Source organism: Bos indicus x Bos taurus, chromosome 8, assembly GCF_003369695.1.
Source record: "Bos indicus x Bos taurus breed Angus x Brahman F1 hybrid chromosome 8, Bos_hybrid_MaternalHap_v2.0, whole genome shotgun sequence".
NCBI classification, from domain to species: Eukaryota; Metazoa; Chordata; class Mammalia; order Artiodactyla; family Bovidae; genus Bos; species Bos indicus x Bos taurus.
The window spans coordinates 9,737,784-9,761,215 of NC_040083.1; the positions used below are offsets into that span (position 1 = coordinate 9,737,784).

Sequence of the window (23,432 nt, forward strand, 5' to 3'; positions counted from 1 at the left end):
TGTTGTTTTCCTCTGTTTCTTTGCATTGATCGCTGAAGAAGGTTTTCTTATCTCTTCTTGCTATTCTTTGGAACTCTGCATTCAGATGTTTATATCTTTCCTTTTCTCCTTTGCTTTTCACTTCTCTTCTTTTCATAGCTATTTGTAAGGCCTCCCCAGAAAGCCATTTTGCTTTTTTGCATTTCTTTTCCATGGGGATGGTCTTGATCCCCGTCTCCTGTACAATGTCACAAACCTCATTCCATAACTCATCAGGCACTCTATCTATCAGATCTAGGCCCTTAAATCTATTTCTCACTTCCACTGTATAATCATAAGGGATTTGATTTAGGTCATACCTGAATGGTCTAGTGGTTTTCCCTACTTTCTTCAATTTAAGTCTGAATTTGGCAATAAGGAATTCATGGTCTGAGCCACAGTCAGCTCCCGGTCTTGTTTTTGCTGACTGTATAGAGCTTCTCCATATTTGGCTGCAAAGAATATAATCAATCTGATTTCGGTGTTGAACATCTGGTGATGTCCACGTGTAGAGTCTTCTCTTGTGTTGTTGGAAGAGGGTGTTTGTTATGAACAGTGCATTTTCTTGACAAAACTATTGTAAAGCAGCTACCCCTATAAACACCACCTAGGTTAAGAGATAGAAAATGTCTGGTAACTCAAAAACCGGGTCTCTGTGCGCCAGTCTAATCACAGCGCTGAAACATACATAGTGCGTGGATTTCATCCCATCACCACATCACCCTTCTTGCAGCTCAGGTTGTCCCGTCAGTGAAAGCATATTCAGTTTATCCACTATGTCCTTTTGTTACATCGTTTGTAGTTTTTGATAGTTTGCTTGTTATCCAATGTAGCAGGATGTCTAAGACTCCTTTTTTACGTTCCTAAATCTGAAATCACCCATTTCTCCAAGAAACTCTGGATTCTTTTAGTGGAAATGGGATTTTGAGCTCCCATTCTGGTTGCTAACAATGCTCACTGTTACTGGATTGGTCAGTTGTTTTGAGGCCTTTTTGGAGGAAAGAGAATATATATTTTTCTTCCGCTGCTTTTATACTTTGACTGTGTCTATCTTGTCAGAACATGTAGCCGTTACATACTGTCCTCTCTCCCTTCCAACTTCATTTGGCCTTTCTCCTCAAGGAACTCTGCATTTAATAGTATCAACCCCTATATTGATGTTTCTACTGTAGTCAATTTGGGTTGTGTGAAACTCATTCTTCAGATGATATATCAGGATAGAATCATGAGAACTGTATTCTGTGAGTTCTTGCTGATTAATAACTGTTTTTCTGTGCTCTGTGACCTTGAAAGTCACAAAGTTTTGCTAAATATGTAATCCTTGGCTTGCATTTTCTTTCTTTGAGTCTCTTAAATATGTTTCTCTATTTTATTCTAGAAAAAGCATTGGTAACTGTTGAAAACCGATGTAATCTTTTCTTGTTTTCCTTGTAAATAACTTGCCCTTTTTGCCTCCACGCCCAAAGATTTTTCTCTGTAATCTAAATATTTTCCCAGAATATATCTGGCGTTAGTTATCCTGGGTCAGTATTCTCGGGTCTGCATTGTGTTCTTTCAGTGTGTAGTTTCTTTTTATTTCTACTTACGGTTTTTGGTATTCTGTTCCCTTGCTTGGATTTCTGTGCGGGACTCCTGTTACCTGTATGTTGTATCTGTCTTTGCTCTCTTGGCATGTCTGTTGTGTATATCCACTCTTGTGTGTCTTTCAGTTTAGTCTTCATTCCTGAATTCTTACTAAATTTCTAATTCTTCATGTAGTTCTGTTCCTTCATATTTAAGCTTTTCTAATTTCTTCATTTATATGGGTCTTTGTGTCTTGAATATCTTTTTAACGTTTTTAGCTTATTTTGTGGGCTGCCTTCTATGGGGTCGCACAGAGTCAGACACGACTGAAGCGACTTAGCAGTAGCAGCAGCAGCAGCTTATTTTGAAATCGTGTTGTTTTGTTGGCATGCTCTCATTGTATAATGTCATATTTTCATTTATAAGTGTTCTTTTCATTCTCTTAATGACTCTTCACCCTTTTAGTAGAAGTGTCTTCTCATTTCTTAGGTACACTCTTTTATTTATCTGAGAATAATGATTGTTATTTACTACCTACCTAATTTATTTCCTCTCCTTCCTCCATTTGTTTTGGCCTTTATCATTTTAGAGGCTTTATTTAGATACATGGTGATCCTTGGTTATTGGTTCATATTTAAGAAATTAAACAGTTAAAAAGAAAAGCTACTTGGAAAGTCTGTGTGCCAGGTCTTGTTGAATTCTGGACTTTACCATGACATAGTCTGGTTCGGTAATTTCATTGTAAAACCCCAAGTCAGTCAGTATCTTTTCATTGAGGGTTTTTTGGGGGGTTTTTTGTGGGTTTTTTTGTTTGTTTGTTTGTTTTTTGGTTTTGTTTTTCGGTGCTGATCTTGTTTTTCAGAGAAGGTTCTCCTAGTCTCCTACCCTGCAGGGTATAAGATTAACTGATAGTGTTCTGCTCTGAGGATAAGAAAATTGTCCTCTCAGTATGTAAACTTTTGCTTAAGGAGGTTGCTTCCAGGTGTTGCTGGTTTCCCCTGGTCCAGACTCTCATTTTTATTCTCCCTAGAGAAGAGTCTCTGGTGACATGCCTGGGAGGGGAAGGGGCAATTGCTGAGCTATTTGGATTAAGTGAGGAGAATTAGTAGGTTCTGTTTCTTAATCAGTTTCTTCTAGGAATTTTCTTGTTTTTAGGCTCACCTTTAACCTCACTTGGAGAAGGAAATGGCAATCCACTCCAGTACTGTTGCCCGGAAAATCCCATGGACAGAGGAGCCTGGTAGGCTACAGTCCATGGGGTCGCAAAGAGTAGGACACGACTGAGCGACTTCACTTTCACTTTCACCTCACTACAAGACATACCTGTTGTTTCCCATTGCTGAGCTTGTTGTGAGTTCTGCAGTGGAAACTAAGTGACTTGAACTTTCCTGGGTCTGCGAAATCAGTCATTATTTGTCTTTCTACTTTCTAAAATGCTGTTGCATTTTTGTCAAAGGCTTTCTCTGCATCTATTGAGATAATCATATGGTTTTTATTTTTCAATTTGTTAATGTGGTGTATTACATTGATTGATTTGTGGATATTGAAGAATCCTTGCATCCCTGGGATAAAGCCCACTTGGTCATGGTGTATGATCTTTTTAATGTGTTGTTGGATTCTGATTGCTAGAATTTTGTTAAGGATTTTTGCATCTATGTTCATCAGTGATATTGGCCTGTAGTTTTCTTTTTTTGTGGCATCTTTGTCAGGTTTTGGTATTAGGGTGATGGTGGCCTCATAGAATGAGTTTGGAAGTTTACCTTCCTCTGCAATTTTCTGGAAGAGTTTGAGCAGGATAGGTGTTAGCTCTTCTCTAAATTTTTGGTAGAATTCAGCTGTGAAGCCGTCTGGACCTGGGCTTTTGTTTGCTGGAAGATTTTTGATTACAGTTTCAATTTCTGTGCTTGTGATGGGTCTGTTAAGATTTTCTATTTCTTCCTGGTCCAGTTTTGGAAAGTTGTACTTTTCTAAGAATTTGTCCATTTCTTCTTCGTTGTCCATTTTATTGGCATATAATTGTTGATAGTAGTCTCTTATGATCCTTTGTATTTCTGTGTTGTCTGTTGTGATCTGTCCATTTTGATTTCTAACTTTATTGATTTGATTTTTCTCCCTTTGTTTCTTGATGAGTCTGGCTAATGGTTTGTCAATTTTATTTATCCTTTCAAAGAACCAGCTTTTGGTTTTGTTGATTTTTGCTATGGTCTCTTTTGTTTCTTTTGCATTTATTTCTGCCCTAATTTTTAAGATTTCTTTCCTTCTACTAACCCTGGGGTTCTTCATTTCTTCCTTTTCTAGTTGCTTTAGGTGTAGAGTTAGGTTATTTGACTTTTTTCTTGTTTCTTGAGGTGTGCCTGTATTGCTATGAACTTTCCCCTTAGGACTGCTTTTACCGTGTCCCACAGGTTTTGGGTTGTTGTGTTCTCATTTTCATTCGTTTCTATGCAAATTTTGATTTCTTTCTTGATTTCTTCTGTGATTTGTTGGTTATTCAGCAGCCTGTTGTTCAGCCTCCATATGTTGGAATTTTTAATAGTTTTTCTCTTGTAATTGAGATCTAATCTTACTGCATTGTGGTCAGAAAAGATGCTTGGAATGATTTCTATTTTTTTTTAATTTACCAAGGCTAGCTTTATGGCCCAGGATGTGATCTATCCTGGAGAAGGTTCCATGTGCACTTGAGAAAAAGGTGAAATTCATTGTTTTGGGATGAAATGTCCTATAGATATCAATTATGTCTAACTGGTCTATTGTATCGTTTAAAGTTTGTGTTTCCTTGTTAATTTTCTGTTTAGTTGATCTATCCATAGGTGTGAGTGGGGTATTAAAGTCTCCCACTATTATTGTGTTATTGTTAATGTCTCCTTTCATACTTGTTAGCATTTGTCTTACATACTGCGGTGCTCCTGTGTTGGGTGCATATATATTTATAATTGTTATATCTTCTTCTTGGATTGATCCTTTGATCATTATGTAGTGACCTTCTTTGTCTCTTTTCACAGCCTTTGTTTTAAAGTCTATTTTATCTGATATGAGTATTGCTACTCCTGCTTTCTTTTGGTCCCTATTTGCATGGAAAATCTTTTTCCAGCCCTTCACTTTCAGTCTGTATGTGTCCCCTGTTTTGAGGTGGGTCTCCTGTAGACAACATATGTAGGGGTCTTGTTTTTGTATCCATTCAGCCAGTCTTTGTCTTTTGGTTGGGGCATTCAACCCATTTACGTTTAAGGTAATTACTGATAAGTATGATCCCGTTGCCATTTACTTTATTGTTTTGGGTTCGAATTTGTACACCGTTTTTGTGTTTCCTGTCTAGAGAATATCCACCATTTATGATAAAAACTCTCCAGAAAGCAGGAATAGAAGGAACATACCTCAACATAATAAAAGCTATATATGACAAACCCACAGCAAACATTATCCTCAATGGTGAAAAATTGAAAGCATTTCCTCTAAAGTCAGGAACAAGACAAGGGTGCCCACTTTCATCATTACTGTTCAACATAGTTTTGGAAGTTTTGGCCACAGCAATCAGAGCAGAAAAAGAAATAAAAGGAGTCCAAATTGGAAAAGAAGAAGTAAAACTCTCACTATTTGCAGATGACATGATCCTCTACATAGAAAACCCTAAAGACTCCACCAGAAAATTACTAGAGCTAATCAATGACTATAGTAAAGTTGCAGGATATAAAATCAACACACAGAAATCCCTTGCATTCCTATATACTAATAATGAGAAAACAGAAAGAGAAATTAAGGAAACAATTCCATTCACCATTGCAACGGAAAGAATAAAATACTTAGGAATATATCTACCTAAAGAAACTAAAGACCTATATATAGAAAACTATAAAACACTGGTGAAAGAAATCAAAGAGGACACTAATAGATGGAGAAATATACCATGTTCATGGATTGGAAGAATCAATATAGTGAAAATGAGTATACTACCCAAAGCAATTTATAGATTCAATGCAGTCCCTATCAAGCTACCAACAGTATTCTTCACAGAGCTATAACAAATAATTTCACAATTTGTATGAAAATACAAAAAACCTCGAATAGCCAAAGCTATCTTGAGAAAGAAGAATGGAACTGGAGGAATCAACCTACCTGACTTCAGGCTCTACTACAAAGCCACAGTTATCAAGACAGTATGGTACTGGCACAAAGACAGAAACATAGATCAACGGAACAAAATAGAAAGCCCAGAGATAAATCCATGCACATATGGACACCTTATCTTTGACAAAGGAGGCAAGAATATACAATGGATTAAAGACAATCTCTTTAACAAGTGGTGCTGGGACATCTGGTCAACCACTTGTAAAAGAATGAAACTAGAACACGTTCTAACACCATACACAAAAATAAGCTCAAAATGGATTAAAGATCTCAACGTAAGACCAGAAACTATAAAACTCCTAGAGGAGAACATAGGCAAAACACTCTCTGACATACATCACAGCAGGATCCTCTATGACCCACCTCCCAGAATATTGGAAATAAAAGCAAAAATAAACAAATGGGACCTAATTAACCTTAAAAGCTTCTGCACATCAAAGGAAACTATTAGCAAGGTGAAAAGACAGCTTTCAGAATGGGAGAAAATAATAGCAAATGAAGCAACTGACAAACAACTAATCTCAAAAATATACAAGCAACTCCTACAGCTCAATTCCAGAAAAATAAATGACCCAATCAAAAAATGGGCCAAAGAACTAAATAGACATTTCTCCAAAGAAGACATACAGATGGCTAACAAACACATGAAAAGATGCTCAACATCACTCATTATCAGAGAAATGCAAATCAAAACCACTATGAGGTACCATTTCACACCAGTCAGAATGGCTGCGATCCAAAAGTCTACAAATAATAAATGCTGGAGAGGGTGTGGAGAAAAGGGAACCCTCTTACACTGTTGGTGGGAATGCAAACTAGTACAGCCACTATGGAGAACAGTGTGGAGATTCCTTAAAAAACTGGAAATAGAACTGCCTTATGACCCAGCAATCCCACTGCTGGGCATACACACTGAGGAAACCAGAAGGGAAAGAGACACGTGTACCCCAATGTTCATCGCAGCACTGTTTATAATAGCCAGGACATGGAAGCAACCTAGATGTCCATCAGCAGATGAATGGATAAGAAAGCAGTGGTACATATACACAATGGAGTATTACTCAGCCATTAAAAAGAATACATTTGAATCAGTTCTAATGAGGTGGATGAAACTGGAGCCTATTATACAGAGTGAAGTAAGCCAGAAGGAAAAACACCAATACAGTATACTAACGCATATATATGGAATTTAGAAAGATGGTAACAATAACCCTGTGTACGAGACAGCAAAAGAGACACTGATGTATAGAACAGTCTTATGGACTCTATGGGAGAGGGAGAGGGTGGGAAGATTTGGGAGAATGGCATTGAAACATGTAAAATATCATGTATGAAACGAGATGTCAGTCCAGGTTCGATGCACGATACTGGATGCTTGGGGCTAGAGCACTGGGACGACCCAGAGGGATGGTATGGGAGGGAGGAGGGAGGAGGGTTCAGGATGGGGAACACATGTATACCGGTGGCGGATTCATTTTGATATTTGGCAAAACTAATACAATTATGTAAAGTTTAAAAATAAAATAAAATTAGAAAGTTAAAAAAATAAAATAAAATGCTGTTGCTATTAGCTCTCCTCTCATCTCTTTGTCTTAAGGGCTGGTTGTGTGTGTGTGTGTGTGTGATTCTTTACTATTGTTCAGTGTCAGTTTAGGAGATAGAACAGAGCTAATGCACAGGTTCCGTTCTCTGGAAATCCCTTCACCTGTATTGTATAGAGAATCTCAGAGAAGTCACTCTTTAGGTCTATTCTTATTTGTGTTTGAGCAAAATAATATTGAATAAAATGTCTTTCTAATGATACATTTTTGTTTGTTTTAATGATTGCTCCTGATGCTGGTCTGAAAAGTTTCAAAATGTGTTTTATTTTCCTCTTTCTGCCTCAGATGTGTTTAACCTAGTTCTTTTCTATAACTTTGCAGGCCCATGAGTAATGTTATTTCATTTATCTTTTTTGAACAGGGAAGAGAATGTGAGAGGTTATACAGAAATGCTCTATATTAAGAGATATAAGATAAGCCCTTAGGATAGCCACTAAGGAAATAACTTTTTAAAAAGTGAAAAATCATGAAGGGATTTAAGAGGCTACATCAGAAAATATTCACTTACTATTTTTAAAAATCAGTGGAGGAATAGAAGAACAAAAAAAGATGTGATATATAAAAAACAAAAATTAAATTGGTAAACGTAAGCCAACTATTATATTAATATATCAGTAGTAACATTGTGAATGGCTTAAATAGTTCAGATGACCAAAATTATCACATAGGTTTAAAAAGACAAAAGAGAAGATCCAGCTATATGCTGGATATGCAAAATCAAGAGTAGAAAAACAATGGAGAAAAATCAATGAATCCAAAAGTTAGTTCTTTGAAAGGATCAACAAAACTCTACCAGACCTTTAGCTAGGTTGACCAAGAAAAAGGGAGTTCAGCTCAGTTCAGTTGCCCAGCCATGTCTGACTGTTTGCCGTGGAGAGAATACTGCAATTACTAGAATCAGAGATGAAAGAAGGGAGAGTACTGCCAACCTTACAGAAATAAAAATAATTATAAAGGGATGTTTATCCTGTGAACATTCAGATATGCCAGTAGGTTGGACAACTTAGACAAAATGGGCATGTTATTTGCACAGTATTCTCTGTACATAAGAGCTGACTTGATGATCTGTTTCCAGGCTCCTCCCTTCTCCTCTCAAGGATGCAGTAGAAGTCTCGACCTGGAGAAGATGCTACACTATGCAGGAGGTGAACTCTGCCCTCAGTAAGATCCAGCTGGTGGGATATTCTCAGAAAATTGTGAGTGTTAATACGATTTTAACTGATTGACGAATGCTTTTGATTGTTTGGAAGGATTCTATAGTTCCCTTTTTTAAGTGGAAAGATAGGACATCTGTTATTTTCCTCCATCCTTCCCAGGTTCTTACTGGTGCTCTGTCCTAAATCTTATATTCCCCATCACTCATTAGCATATAATAAGTCAGGGGAAAAAAGGCATCTCATCCTGTTTACTTTAGAACAGTGACACCACTTTACAGGTTTTGGACTTGTGAAGTAGAGAACAGCATCAAAGGGATCAAGAAATAATTTGGCACAAATGACTTCTGAGCTCTGATCATGATGAGGGTTCCCATTCCTGTCAACTGTGGCCCAGAGCCACTTTTTACAGAACAACCAAGATATTAATTCCTAACCTGAAAAGGGTTAAAAAAAAAAAAAAGAAGAAAACCTAAGTATTTATCTCTTTGGCCTATATCATAATATATCATCTCTGCTTTTTAATGGGTGGGACCTGGGTGCCTGGTGACATGTGGATGGACTGAAATTCTCAGAAATGTGATAAGTAAAAGACTGTAAGATGTGTCTGTCCCATGGTCTCCACCATCTTTCTGTTCTTAAACTTTCTGATTCACTTGAAATAGTTTCTAAGAAGGATTTTCTGTTTGTTTTTTTTCTCTGCAAACTTAACTGGCATGACTGCACTACTGAAAGTTCAGCACACATTCTTACAATGGTTCTTTTCTAGGAGCTTTTCGGTGCGGTCCAGGTGACTCCTCTAAGCTCTGGCTATGCCCTTGGAAGCTCCAACTGGATCATCCAGTCCCATTATGAGAAAGTGTCTTATGTCTCTGGATCCTCCTTGCTTACCACGCACCCACAGGTAATTCTAAATTCTCTTGTAACAACTCAGATTTTCAGTTGAAAGTGAAGTCGCTTAGTCATGTCTGACTCTTGGTGACCCTATGAACTGTAGCCCACCATGCTCCTCCATCCACAGGATTTGCAGGCAGGAATACTGGAGTGGGTTGCCTTTTCCTTCTCAACCCAGAGATCAAACATGGGTCTCCCGCATTGCAGGCAGACTGTCTGAGCCACCAGGGAATCCCTGAATTTTCAGTAACTCACCCTACATTCAGAATGTTTCCAGAGTGGAGTCAGCTCTTTGTCATTTTTTATTTATTGATTCGTTTCTACAGTAGGTCCTTCTTGGTTATCTATTTTAAGTGGAACAGTGTGTACATGTCAGTCCCAAACTCCCAATCTGTCACTTCACCCAGCCCTCCCGGCCACAACCATAAATTCATTCTGTAAATCTCTGAGTCTGCTTCCATTTTGTAAGTAAGTTCATTTGTATCTGCTTAGATTCTACATGTAAAGCAGTATCATACGGTATTTGTCTTTCTCTGTCTCAGTGAGTTCACTTAGAATGATGATCTCTAAGTCTGTCCATGTTGCTGCCGATGGCATTGTTTCATCTTTTTAATGGCCGAGTAGTATTCCACTGTATGTATTTACCACACCTTCTTTGTCTATTCTTCTGTCAGTGGACTTCTAGGTTGCTTTCACGTCTTGGCTATCGTGAATAGTGGTGCAGTTAACACTGCGGTCCGTGTATCCTTTCGAGCCATGTTTTTCTCTGGATAAAAGCCCCAGGAATGGGATTGTTGGATTATGTGGTAACTCTTTTTTTTTTTTTTTTTTTAAAGAAACCTCCATACTGTTCTCCATAGTGGCTGTACCAATTTACATTTCCACCAGCGATGTCGGAGGATTCCCTTTTCTCTACTTCTTCTCTAGCATGTATTGTTTGTAGACTTTTTTGATAATAGCCATTCTGACAAGTTTGAGGTGATCTCTCACTATAGTTTAGATTGTGTTTCTCTAATGATTAGTGAGGTTGCACATCTTTTCATGTGCCTGTTGGCTGTCTTTATATCTTTGGAGAAATGTCTGTTTAGGTCTTCCGTTCATTTTCTGATTGGGTTGTTTGGGGATATAAAACTGCATGAGCTTTTTTCTCGTTCTGTGGGTTGTCTTTTTTTTTTTCTTTCCCCTTGTGATTTCCTTTGCTGTGCAAAAGTTTTTGAGTTTAATTAGCTCCCATTTGTTTATTTTTGTTTTTTTTTCCATTATTCTGGGAGATAGATCAAAAAAGATATTGCTGAAGTTTATGTCAAGGAGTGTTCTGCCTATGTTTTCAGAGTGTTTATCCAGTCTTACATTTAGGTGTTTAATCCATTTTGAGTTTATTTTTGAGTGTCGTATTAAAGATTGTTCTGTCTTCATTTTTTTTTAACATGTAGCTGTCCAGTTTTCCCAGCACCATTTATTGAAGAGACTCTTCTCTCCATTGTATAGTCTTGCCTCTTTTGTTGTAGATTAATTGACCACAGGTGCATGAATTTAACTCTGGCCTTTCTGTCCTCCTGCTCCATCGATCTATAATTCTGTTTTTGTGCCAGTACTGCGCTGTCTTGATGACTATAGCTGTGTAATACAGTCTGAAATTCAGGAAGCCTGATTCCTTTTGCTTTTCTTTCTCAAGATTGCTTTGGCTATTCAGGGTCTTTTGTGTCTCCACACAACTTTTAAGATTTTTTGATCTAATTCTATGAAAAATAGCATTCATAATTTGGTAAGGATTTCATTGAATCTGTATATTGCCTTGAGTAGTATAGTCATTTCAACAATATTGATTCTTCCAATCCAAGAACATGGTATATGTGTCCATGTGTTGGTGTCATCTTCAGTTTCTTTCATCAGCATCTTATACTTCTTGGAATACAGGCCTTTGTCTTGTTTATTCCTAGGTATTTTACTCTTTTTCAATGCAATGGTAAATGGGATTGTTTCTTTAATTTCTCTTTCTGATCTTTCATTGTTAGTGTAGAGAAATGCAACAGATTTCTGTACATTAATTTTGTATACTGCAACTTTACCAAAGCATCAGCCTTTTAAATCTTTCAGATTTTAGTTTCTACAAACATTCTTTTTTGTTGTGTAAAAACACTTAACATGAGGTATGTGCTCAGTCACTCAGTCGTGTCCAACTCTTTGCAGCCCCATGGACTGTGGCCCACCAGGCTCCTCTGTCCATGGGATTTTTCAGGCAAGCATACTGGAGCGGGTTGCCATTTCCTACTCTAGAACATAAGCTATACCCTTATAATAAAAGTGTAACTGTACGGTACATGGGTGTTGACTATAAGTGCAGCATTGTATAGCTGATCTCTAGAGCTTTTTCATCTTGCTTACCTGAAATTTTATGTCCTACTCTTTATCAAAGTTAGATTATTTGTGTCTGAACATTTAGGATCATAGTTACTCTATAAGATCATTCTGCCTTTAGGTCACCTCTGGGATTTAGAGATTTCCCAACACTTTCAATAACCAGAGCCTGATGTATGTAACAGAGATGGTCGCTCATTTATTCAGCAAATACTAATTTTTCAATATTTACTAAGGGCCTGCCATGTCAAGCACTCATCTAGGTGTTAGAGATTCAGTGGTGACCCACAGACAAAGTCTCCTCTCAGGGGTCAGTATTCATATGATGAGAGAGAACGGCATGATGAAAATAAATGAGCAAAATGCTTCCAGGTGGTGACACAAGTACTGAAAACAGAGTTCTATAGAGAGTGATGGTGACTAGTTTAACTTGGATGGTCAGAGAAAGCTTCGAGGGAAACATCTCATTGGAACTGAGACCTGGAGAAATGAGGCATGTAAAGCTGTGTGGGCGAAGTGTGACAGACATATGGCAGATGAAGAGCTCCTAACACCAGAACTAGCTGGGCATGTCTGCAGAGCAGAGCACACCCTTGTGATTGCACTGCATGAAGTGTGATCGTAACATGTCCAAGATGCCAAGCCATGTAGGACTTCATGAGAAATTTGAATTTTATTTGAATGTATAGACTGAAGCTTTTGGAAAGTTTTAAGTTAGTCGTTCATTAACAGTCATATTGACAAGAAGTTCAGTGTATAAGTATTGTTATAAGTGTTACTCCATTTTTTAGATATTTATAAAGAATTTATTATTCATTTTATATATCTTTTCATGTTTATAAAAGGTCAGCTCAGTTCGGTCGCTCAGTCATGTCTGACTCTTTGCAACCCCATAGACTGCAGCACACCAGGCCTCCCTGTCCATCACCAACTCCCGGAGCCTACTCAAACTCATCTCCATTGAGTCGGTGATGCCATCCAGCCATCTCATCCTCTGTCATCCCCTTCTCCTCCCACCTTCATTCTTTCCCAGCATCAGGGTCTTTTCAAATGAGTCAGTTCTTCACATCAGGTGGCCAAAGTATTGGAGTTTCAGCTTCAACATCAGTCCTTCCAGTGAATATTCAGGACTGATTTCCTTTAGGATGGACTGGTTGGATCTCCTTGCAGTCCAAGGGACTCTCAAGAGCCTCTTCCAATACCACAGTTCAAAAACATCAATTCTTCAGTGCCCACCTTTCTTTATGGTCCAACTCTCTCATCCATACATAACTACTGGAAAAACCATAGCTTTGACTAGATGGACCTTTGTCAGCAAAGTAATGTCTCTGCTTTTTAATATGCTATCTAGGTTGGTCATAGCTTTTCTTCCAAGGAGCAAGTGTCTTTTAATTTCATGGCTGCAGTCTCCATCTGCAGTGATTTTGGAACCCCCCAAAATAAAGTCTGTCACTGTTTCCATTGTTTCCCATCTGTTTGCCATGAAGTGATGGGACCAGATGCCATGACCTTAGTTTTCTGAATGTTGAGTTTTAAGCCACTGTTTTCACTCTCCTCTTTGACTTTCATCAAGAGGCTCTTTAATTCTTCTTCACTTTCTGCCATAAGGGTGGTGTCATCTGCATATCTGAAGTTATTGATATTTCTCCCGGCAATCTTGATTCCAGCTTGTGCTTCCTCCAGCCCAGCGTTTCTCATTATGTACTCTGCATGTAAGTTAAATAAGCAGGGTGACAATATACAGCCTTGATGCAGTCCTTTCCCTATTTGGAACCAGTCCATTGTTCCATGTCCAGTTCTAACTGTTGCCTCCTAACCTGCATACAGATTTCTCAGGAGGCAAGTCAGGTGGTCTGGTATTCCCATCTCTTTCAGAATTTTCCACAGTTTATTATGATCCACACAGTCAAAGGCTTTGGCATAGTCAATAAAGCAGAAGTAAATGTTTTTCTGGAACTCTCTAGCTTTTTCAGTGATCCATCAGATGTTGGCAATTTGATCTCTGGTTCCTCTGCTTTTTCTAAATCCAGCTTGAACATCTGGAAGTTCACAGTTCACTTACTGTTGAAGTCTGGCTTGGACCATTTTGAGCATTACTTTGCTAGCGTGTGAGATGAGTGCAATTGTGCGGTAGTTTGAGCATTCTTTGGCATTGCCTTTCTTTGGGATTGGAATGAAAACTGACCTTTTCCAGTCCTGTGGCCACTGCTGAGTTTTCCAAATTTGCTGGCATATTGAGTGCAGCACTTTCACAGCATCATCTTTCAGGATTTGAAATAGCTCAACTGGAATTCCATCACCTCCACTAGCTTTGTTCGTAGTGATGCTTTCTAAGGCCCAGTTGACTTCACATTCCAGGATGTCTGGCTCTAGGTGAGTGAGCACACCATCGTGATTATCTGGGTATAAAAGGTGGCGCTTCTGTAAAGAACCCACCTGTCAGTGCAGGAGACGTAAGAGACATGGTTTGATCCTTGGCTCCAGAAGATCCCCTGGAGGAGGGCATGGCAGTCCACTCCAGTATTCTTGCCTGGAAAATGCCATGGACAGGGAGCCTGGCAGAGTACAGTCCATGGGGTCACAAAGAGTAGGACTCAACTGAAGCAGCTTGGCACAGCACACATATATCTTTCCATGTTTATAAAGGAGGGCGATGGAGATTAGATAGTCAATGGATGATGGAAATCCATATCCCATTTTAATATGAGAAAAAGAGTGTTGTAAGTCTAGAACAATAGAATGCTCTGAGCTGCCACTCTGTTTTCATACCTTTTTTATAAGCAACTTTTGTTTGAAGGTCTAGAGGGGACAAGTTGCTATTTTTTCCTATAGCTAGCAGAATTCTGGGCCTTTCCCGCTTGCTGAAATCAAAACCCCATCAATGTCATCTTAATCTGCTTCACTGAATCAAAATTTTGTATTGGCAGCTTCTATCATTCCTGATATATTCTCTCATAAAAGACAGAAAGATTACTTGGCTGCCAGTTCTTCCGATTTGTCCTGCTTAGATCAAAGCTTTTACAGTACTATCGATGTAATTTCCAGTAAATTATTCTTACAAGATCCATAAATTTAAAGGGAAAAATAAGGTCTTGAAAGTAATGAGTAACATACCTAAGTAATTAATTTTAATTTCTAGCTGGCAACCACTATGGTATGTAAAAAAGAAAGTAAATTAGATTTTCTTTTGCCCAGATGATTGGATTCTGTATTGAATTTAGCAGGGATAAGAAAAGATTTGAAAAAGCTCAGTAGTCTACTTCAGATGTCAACAAACTATGGTCCTTGAACCAGATTTGACCTCCCACCTGTTTTTGTTAATAATGTTTTGTTGACATATAGCCACACCCATTGTTTTATGGGTTGTTGGCAGCTGCTTACACCCTGTCACAGCAGTTATAAAGTTAGACTTTATATTAATAGTAAAGGGCCAATTCAGCTTTAGTAATGGAAGCCCATGAGCTAGGAAGAATGTGGCAGACTGTTACACTGATCTAATAAGCGAATGGAAATGAGACTTTGGATTAAGCCTGAAATAGTAGGGATGGAAAGGTAAGTTAAAATATTGGCGGATCTTAAATTCAACAAATTTCTTGAATGCCGACTATCTTCGGGGAAGGAAAATGTAAGGCAGAGATTTCATACCTGGATGACTCAGAGAATGGTGATAATGACACGAATCCAGTTGACAAGGAGGAGTTGGCCGGGGGTGGGGGTGGTCATTAGTTGCAGAAGAGGATAGTGGGTATGATGAATGGGAATTAGAACATGAGACAAATGGAAATGCAGAGCTGGAACTTAGACGTGAAGGCAAGCCTGGAGACAAACTGTAGAGCCATCAGATTTTTTTAAATATAAGTGCTGAGGACTGAAGACTGAGCTGTGGGAAACTTAAATTTTGATAAGTACATTGTCATTTATATCTAAGTATATCATAATTTCCTTCTTAATGTTCCTGATTTAAATAACCAGAGTTTATTTTATAGTATACTTTTGTTTGTTTCAAGCCTATCCAGTATGGTTAGACTTAAACAAGACTTTTGTCATATCATGGTTAGGTTTCAGGAGTCTATTCTAATTTTTTGTGCGTTACAATAAGAATTTACAGATTCATTGAAATTTGTTCAGGCTTACTTTGAAACACAATCCTTTTTTTGTAAATGTTTACATATGTTGTGTAAAGCTAGTGGAGGTGATAGAATTCCAGTTGAGCTATTCCAAATCCTGAAAGATGATGCTGTGAAAGTGCTGCACTCAATATGCCAGCAAATTTGGAAAACTCAGCAGTGGCCACAGGACTGGAAAAGGTCAGTTTTCATTCCAATTCCAGAGAAAGGCAATGCCAAAGAATGCTCAAACTACCGCACAATTGCACTCATCTCACACGCTAGTAAAGTAACGCTCAAAATTCTCCAAGACAGGCTTCAGCAATATGTGAACCATCAACTTCCTGATGTTCAAGCAGGTTTTAGAAAAGGCAGAGGAACCAGAGATCAAATTGCCAACATCCTCTGGATGATGGAAAAAGCAAGAGAGTTCCAGAAAAACATCTATTTCTGCTTTCTTGACTATGCCAAAGCCTTTGACTGTGTGGATCACAATAAACTGTGGAAAATACTGAAAGAGATAGGAATACCAGACCACCTGACCTGCCTCTTGAGAAACCTATATGCAGGTCAGGAAGCAACAGTTAGAACTGGACATGGAACAACAGACTGGTTCCAAATAGGAAAAGGAGTACGTCAAGGCTGTATATTGTGACCCTGGTTATTTAACTTATATGCAGAGTACATCATGAGAAACGCTGGGCTGGAAGAAACACAAGCTGGAATCAAGATTGCCGGGAGAAATATCAATAACCTCAGATATGCAGATGACACCAGCCTTATGGCAGAAAGTGAAGAGGAACTCAAAAGCCTCTTGATGAAGGTGAAAGTGGAGAGTGAAAAAGTTGGCTTAAAGCTCAACATTCAGAAAACGAAGATCATGGCGTCCGGTCCCATCACTTCATGGGAAATAGATGGGGAAACAGTGGAAACAGTGTCAGACTTTATTTTTCTGGGCTCCAAAATCACTACAGATGGTGACTGCAGCCATGAAATTAAAAGATGCTTACTGCTTGGAAGGAAAGTTTGCTTGGAAGGAAAGTTATGACTAACCTAGATAGCATATTAAAAAGCAGAGACATTACTTTGCCAACAAAGGTCCGTCTAGTCAAGGCTATGGTTTTTCCTGTGGTCATATATGGATATGAGAGTTGGACTGTGAAGAAGGCTGAGCACCGAAGAATTTTGAAGCGCTTTTGAACTGTGGTGTTGGAGAAGATTCTTGAGAGTCCCTTGGACTGCAAGGAGATCAGCCCTGGGATTTCTTTGGAAGGAATGCTGCTAAAGCTGAAACTCCAGTACTTTGGCCACCTCATGCGAAGAGTTGACTCATTGAAAAAGACTCTGATGCTGGGAGGGATTGGGGACAGGAGGAGAAGGGGATGACAGAGGATGAGATGGCTGGATGGCTTCACTGACTCGATGGACGTGAGTCTGAGTGAACTCCGGGAGTTGGTGATAGAGGCCTGTCGGGCTGCGATTCATGGGGTCGCAAAGAGTCAGACACGACTGAGCGACTGATCTGATCTGACATATGTTGGAAAAGACTGTATTCACTGCTGAATGAAAATTTTTTCTATATATATTTATCCCTTTGAGTCTGTTGTGTTTTTAATTCATGCTCAGCTACCAGTATCTGAAAAGATGCGTTATTTGTTGATTTATCTGTTTATATTTTAAGCCGATAATCAGGGGTATGTGTTCATGTTATCATTATGTCTTGTTGATCAATTGCTCTTTCTGTCAGAATGTTTCCTTTTTTTCTCTATCAAGACTACGTTAAAAGCCAGGAGTCTTTTTCCTTTCTACACTTGCTGCTAGTGTGTTTTTCATCCTCCCCCCGCCCCCACTCTTTCTGTGTCCTTTTCTAGTGAATCCCTTGCAGACAACATAATAAAGAATTTTTTTTTTCTTTTTTAATCTACAGAGTCTCTTTGATTAGTGAAACCTATTTATGTTTCCTAAATCACTATTTGGGTCTTGCTTTTGCCATCTGCACATTTTTTTAGTTCATTCTTTTCCCTGTGTTTTCTTGCCTTTTTTTAGAAGACTAAATTTCTTTTTGCAAGTTTGAACATATTTGTCTATTTTTTCATTTTTAATTTTATAGTGAAGCATAGTTGAGTCATAGGAATCATAGAAAAATATGGCTTACACCCAACATTCAAAAAGCTAAGATCATGGCATCTGGTCCTATCACTTCATGGCAAATAGGTGGGGAAACAATGGAAACAGTGGCAAATTTTATTTTCCCAGGCTCCAAAATCATTGCAGACAGTGACTGCAGCCACGAAATTAAAAGACACTTGCTCCTTGGAAGAAAAACTATGACAGACCTTGACAGTGTATTAAAAAGCAGAGACATCATTTTGCCAATGAAAGTCCATATTGTCAAAGCTAGGTTTTTCCAGTAGTCATGTACTGGATGTGAGGGTTGAACCATAAAGAAGGCTGAGCACTGAAAAACTGATGCTTTCGAATTGTGGTGCTGGTGAAGACTCTTGAGTCCCTTGAACTGCAAGATCAAATCAGTCAATCCTAAAGGAAATCAGTCCTGAATATTATTGGAAGGACTTACACTGAAGCTCTAATACTTTGGCCACCTAATAGGAAGAACCAACTCGTTGGAAAAGACCCTGATTGAGAGCAGGAGGACAAGGAGACAACAGAGGATGAGATGGTTGGATGGAGTCACTGACTTGATGGACATGAGTTTGAGAAAACTTCGGGAGATAGTGAAGGACGGGGAAGCCTGGTGTGCTGCAGTCATGGGTTTGCAAAGAATCAGACACGACTGAGCTACTGAACAACAGTAGTTGGTTCAGTGTTGTGTTAGTTTCAGGTGTGCAGCAGAGTGATTCCATTATACATGTATCTGTTCCTTTTCAAATTCTTTGCCCTTCTAGGTTGTTACATAATACTGAGCAGAGTTACCTGTGTTATACAGTAGGTCCCTGTTTGTTATCTATGTATGTCTTATTCTTCCAGTTTATTCCTTCTTCTGTTCTTCCTGTGATTATCTTTATCACTCTCTGTCTCTCCCTCTAGAGCTAGTTTCCTCTTGTCCCTTTCATCTTCTTTCTCTTCTTTCCTCCCACGTCTCCCCTACCCACCATTGTCAGTAGTATCTAGAAATTTAGTCTCAGGCTGTTTAAAACTCCAGAAGATAGTGAAGTAACGGGGAAGCTTGGTGTGGAGTCGCAGAGTTGGGCATGGCTTAGTGACTCAACATCAACAGGGTGGTGAACATATTTAGACAACAGTGAACTTTGTTCTTTTTTTATTTTCAACCTTATTTCCCATAAAGCTCACAATCCTCCTAGATTTACTTTTCTTTTTCCAGGAATAATGGAGGAATGTTCACCATGAGGGCCTTAAAATGGTAATCCTTAGGAGATTTTGAACTACTGAGAATATGTTTAAATTTTCCTCACATTTAAATGATAGCTTTTATCATTTGGAGAAGGAAATAGCAACCCACCCCAGTACTCTTGCCTGGAAAATCCCATGGACAGAGGAGTCTGGTAGGCTACAGTCCATGGGGTGGCAAAGAGTCGGACATGAATGAGCGACTTCACTTTCACTGTCACATGATAGCTTAAGTGAAAGTGAAAGTCACTCTGTTGTGTCCGACTTTGTGAACCCTGACTATTCAGTCAATGGAATTCTCCAGGCCAGAATACTGGAGTTGGTATCCTTTCCCTTCTCCAGGGGATCTTCCCAACCAGAGATCAAACCCAGGTCTCCTGCATTGCAGGCGGATTCTTTACCAGCTGAGCCACAAGGGAAGCCCAAGAATACTGGAGTGCGTAGTCTATCCCTTCTCCAGCGTATCTTCCCTACCCAGGAATTGAACCAGGGTCTCCTAACCACTGAGCTATCAGGGAAGCCCTAATAAATGATAGCTTAGGTAGATATAAAATTAAAGGGAAAAAAACTTTGAACCTATAACCCTATGAAACTATTTCTTCATTTTCCACTTGTACCCTTATTGCATTGAAGAATTGCAAAGCCCTTCAGATTTGTGTTCATCTGTGGGATCTGCTGGTAGAATTTTCCCTTTATCCTCAGTGCTCTTAAATTTCACTGTGATGTATTTTAAATGTTTATTTTCTCCTGTTTGTTTTCCTGTCTGTTTTTCCTGTAAGATCTTCCAATTTAACATAGAAAAATTCTTTAATCGTTTTTTAAATTATTTATTCCTTCTGGTTTTTTTTTCTTCTTGAAGAACTTCTAGTATATAGATATTGATGTCTGTGTTTTCCATATCTCTTCTTTTATATTTCTCATCTCTTAACAGCCTCCTGCTTCAACTTATGAGTTCATTCTTTAGCTATATCCATACTTCTCTTCAACCTGTGTATTGAATTCTTTATTTCAATGATTATATTTCCATATACAGTATCTCCAAATGTTGCTTTTTATGCTTTTTTAAATACTTATTTTTATTTATTTGGCTGCACTAGATCTTGTTGTAACACGTGGGATATTTAGTTCCCCAACCAGGGATCAAACCCAGGCCCCCTGCATTGAGAGCCTGGAGTCTTAGCCGCTGGACCACGAGGGAAGCCCTATACTTATTTTTATTTTACTTACTCATTTTTACTTTATTTGTGCATGGCCTTTTTTTAATGTAAATGCCACTGTTCCATCCGGTTTGTGAATTCTCTGTGTGGGATGGGTTTTTAGCTTATTGTTTTTAGTAGGCATTGCATTCATCAGTCGTCTGGTTATATTTCCCCGTCAGCTGTTACCACTTACCTGCCTCTCAGGGAAACCCTCTTGTACCTCAGCTCCAGACACTGCTTTTTTCCCCCGAATCTGTCTCTCTGACTTGTTACCACTTAGTAGCCTTGTGGGGTGAAGGGAGTAAGCAGGGGCTTGTGGGTGTGCCTGCGCCTCTGTGAACATTCACGCCGCTGTTCGGTGTTTTCTCCCTCGCAGTATGTTGGAGCAGGCTGCCGTCTGCCAGGGTACTGCAGAGGAGAAGGATCAAAGGGCTCTCTTCCCGGCCCCTGCTCTTCCCTCAGTGCCCAACCCTTTTTGGCTCTGGCTCCTCCTGGCGTGCTGCAGTCCATGGGATCACAGAGTTAGACGTGACTTACTGACTGAACAACAACATCATTTTGTCTCCATTCCAGGGCCCATGGTCTCTCTGGGAATTTATTCTAGTTTTTCATTTTCTCAAAATTTGTCGTTTGCCTTTCTTTCTATGCTGTCCCTGAAATTCTACAAGACAGCCAACAGCTTGTGTTTATGCTCTGTCTTGTCAGGATTTTTCGTTTTGTTTTAAATTAATATTATTTTCTAAGTCGTTTACTTGTGTCCAACTATTTGTGACCCCATGGACCATAGCCCACCAGGCTCCTCTGTCCATGGGATTCTCCAGACAAGAATACTGACATGGGTTGCCATTTTCTTCTCCAGATATATCTGTTAGAACAGTAATTTATGTTTATTATAGTAATTTTGTGTGTTACTGTGTTAGTTGCTCAGTCTTATCCCACTCTTTTCTGCCCCATGGACCCCATAGCCCTCCAGGCTCCTCTGTCCATGGGATTCTCCAGGTAAGAACACTGGAGTGGGTTGCCATTCCCTTCTCTTCCTGATCCAGGGATCAAATCCGGGTCTCCTGCATTGTAGGAAGATTCTTAACCATCTGAGCCACTTATTTTAGTAGTTTTCGAAAATATAAAATTCTCAGAGGGGAAAAAAATGTACTTATCTTAAGATTAAGAAAGAATTTACAGCCTGCTTTTCTGCCCTTTCTGATTTAATGAACTTTTCTTAGATGATTAGGTCTACCACGTGATATTTGATAGCTACCTAATTCCATCATAAGGATATACAGTAAAGTACTTAACTGTTTTATCACTGTCAGACATTTAAATTATTTAAAGCTTTTTTTTTTTTTTTTCAAACAACATCTTCTTCAAACAGATATGCCCAGAAAGAGGGCGTTGGACACAGTTTAAAAACTATAATACTATTAGCACAGAATAAACAGTAACCATTGGATGGGTCCCCTGAACACATTAGCAATAACTAGAGAGCACTTTTAGTTATTAGAGCCGCAGCCTTTTGGGCCTTGGAAACGAAATTAATGGATTTGCTTGTGCATTGTGAACCAATGTTGAACACTAATTTTTCTATTATGGTTTGAAAAGGCAACTTTATACCCATTATTTCAGTAGTTTCCTGGCTATTCTGCCTGACTTCAGGGGTGGGGCTTGAGTTTTAGATGTGAAAATCACCAGTATAAAAGGGCAAAACCTGCATATACCCAGACATGAGGAGCCACAGAATTTGGGGGTCGTTTTAGAGGCTGGCCTAGGACAGGACACTGATACCCATGCAAGGTTAAAAAAAAAAAAAAATTTGTTTTAATATTGTTTATTTGGCTGTGCCAGGTCTCCGTTGCCACATCTGGGATCTAGATCTGGTTCCCCGACCAGCAATAGAGCCTAGGGCCCCTGCATGGGCAACGCGGAGTCTTAGCTACTGGACTACCAGGGAAGTCCCAAGGCTAAAATTTGAAGTGTGGAACTTTAAAGTTAGTGGTAGATGTTTGTTGGTGTTGTTCGTATTAGCGGTGCTTTAGGGTTTGCGTTTGGTTCATTTATGATTTTGATCTTTTCCCATCCTTCTCCTGACCACGAAAGGGACCTGGAAAGGTGTCCAAACCCCTTCAGCCCTCCTGCCCTGAGGACTATCCCTTACATCCTTGCCTGGAACAAAAATAGGGAGTCCAGGCTCAGTCAATCACCAGGCTAATTCCTAACCGGTTAACACTGGGCCTTGAGGCTCAAACAGGTGGTTCTCCAGTTGCCAGACAGGTGGTGAGTGTCTGTTAGAATGAAAGGAGAGATGTTTGACAGCAGCGGCTCCCTGTGGAAACTTCTGCCTTAGAGCAGTGGTTCTTTTCTTTTTTTTTTTTTTTTCTTAATATTTATTCATTTATTTGACTGTGCTGGGTCTTAGTTGCATCATGTGGGATCTAGTTCCCTGACCAGGGATTGAACCTGGGCCCCCTGCATTAGGAACACGGAGTCTTAGCCGCGGGACCACCAGGGAAGTCCATAGAGTAGTGGTTCTTAACGTTTTGTGGGTCACAGCCTCAAAATCCTGGTGGTAAGAATCTGATAAGAACTGTTAATAAAAAAAAAAAATCTGTTGCATATCTATATGACATTTTACATTTATTTTCTGAAGGCTGAGCTTATAGAGTCTTTAGAAGCCCATTGTTATTCATCAGGTTAAGAATCCCTGACATAGAACATTGGAAAGAAAATTTTTTCTTTGTAAGAAATAAAAATTTTTTTAAACCAATTGAGAATTTCTGCCCAGTCAGTACCCTGAAGCCTCTGGTGGTCACAGTGGGAATTCCTTCTTGCCCTTGGGGGTGGAAGAGGCTGGTGGCCAGCCTGAGAGAATGTTTTCTTCTAGCACACCGCCTGTATTTTCTCTGCCTCCTCTTCCTGACCCTTCTCCCTCGAGTGCAGGGAGATGCTCCCCCTGGTCAGTTTTCCTGAGGTCTTAAAGTCTTTGGCAGTAATAAATGTAAATGTAGATTCTTCTCTTAGTTCTGAAGAAAATATCTCAAATTTGGAGTC

At 39.2% G+C, this 23,432-nt stretch overlaps 1 protein-coding gene across 1 annotated transcript in view; it reads left to right on the top strand.

Annotated features, from left to right (window-relative positions):
* INTS9 (integrator complex subunit 9) overlaps positions 1-23,432 on the top strand; it is a 127,128-nt gene that overhangs the window by 72,191 nt on the left and 31,505 nt on the right. Inside the window, exons 7-8 of the mRNA XM_027549012.1 lie at positions 8,383-8,503; positions 9,231-9,365. Coding sequence (XP_027404813.1) covers positions 8,383-8,503; positions 9,231-9,365 — 256 coding nt within the window. The remainder of the gene's footprint in view (positions 1-8,382; positions 8,504-9,230; positions 9,366-23,432) is intronic.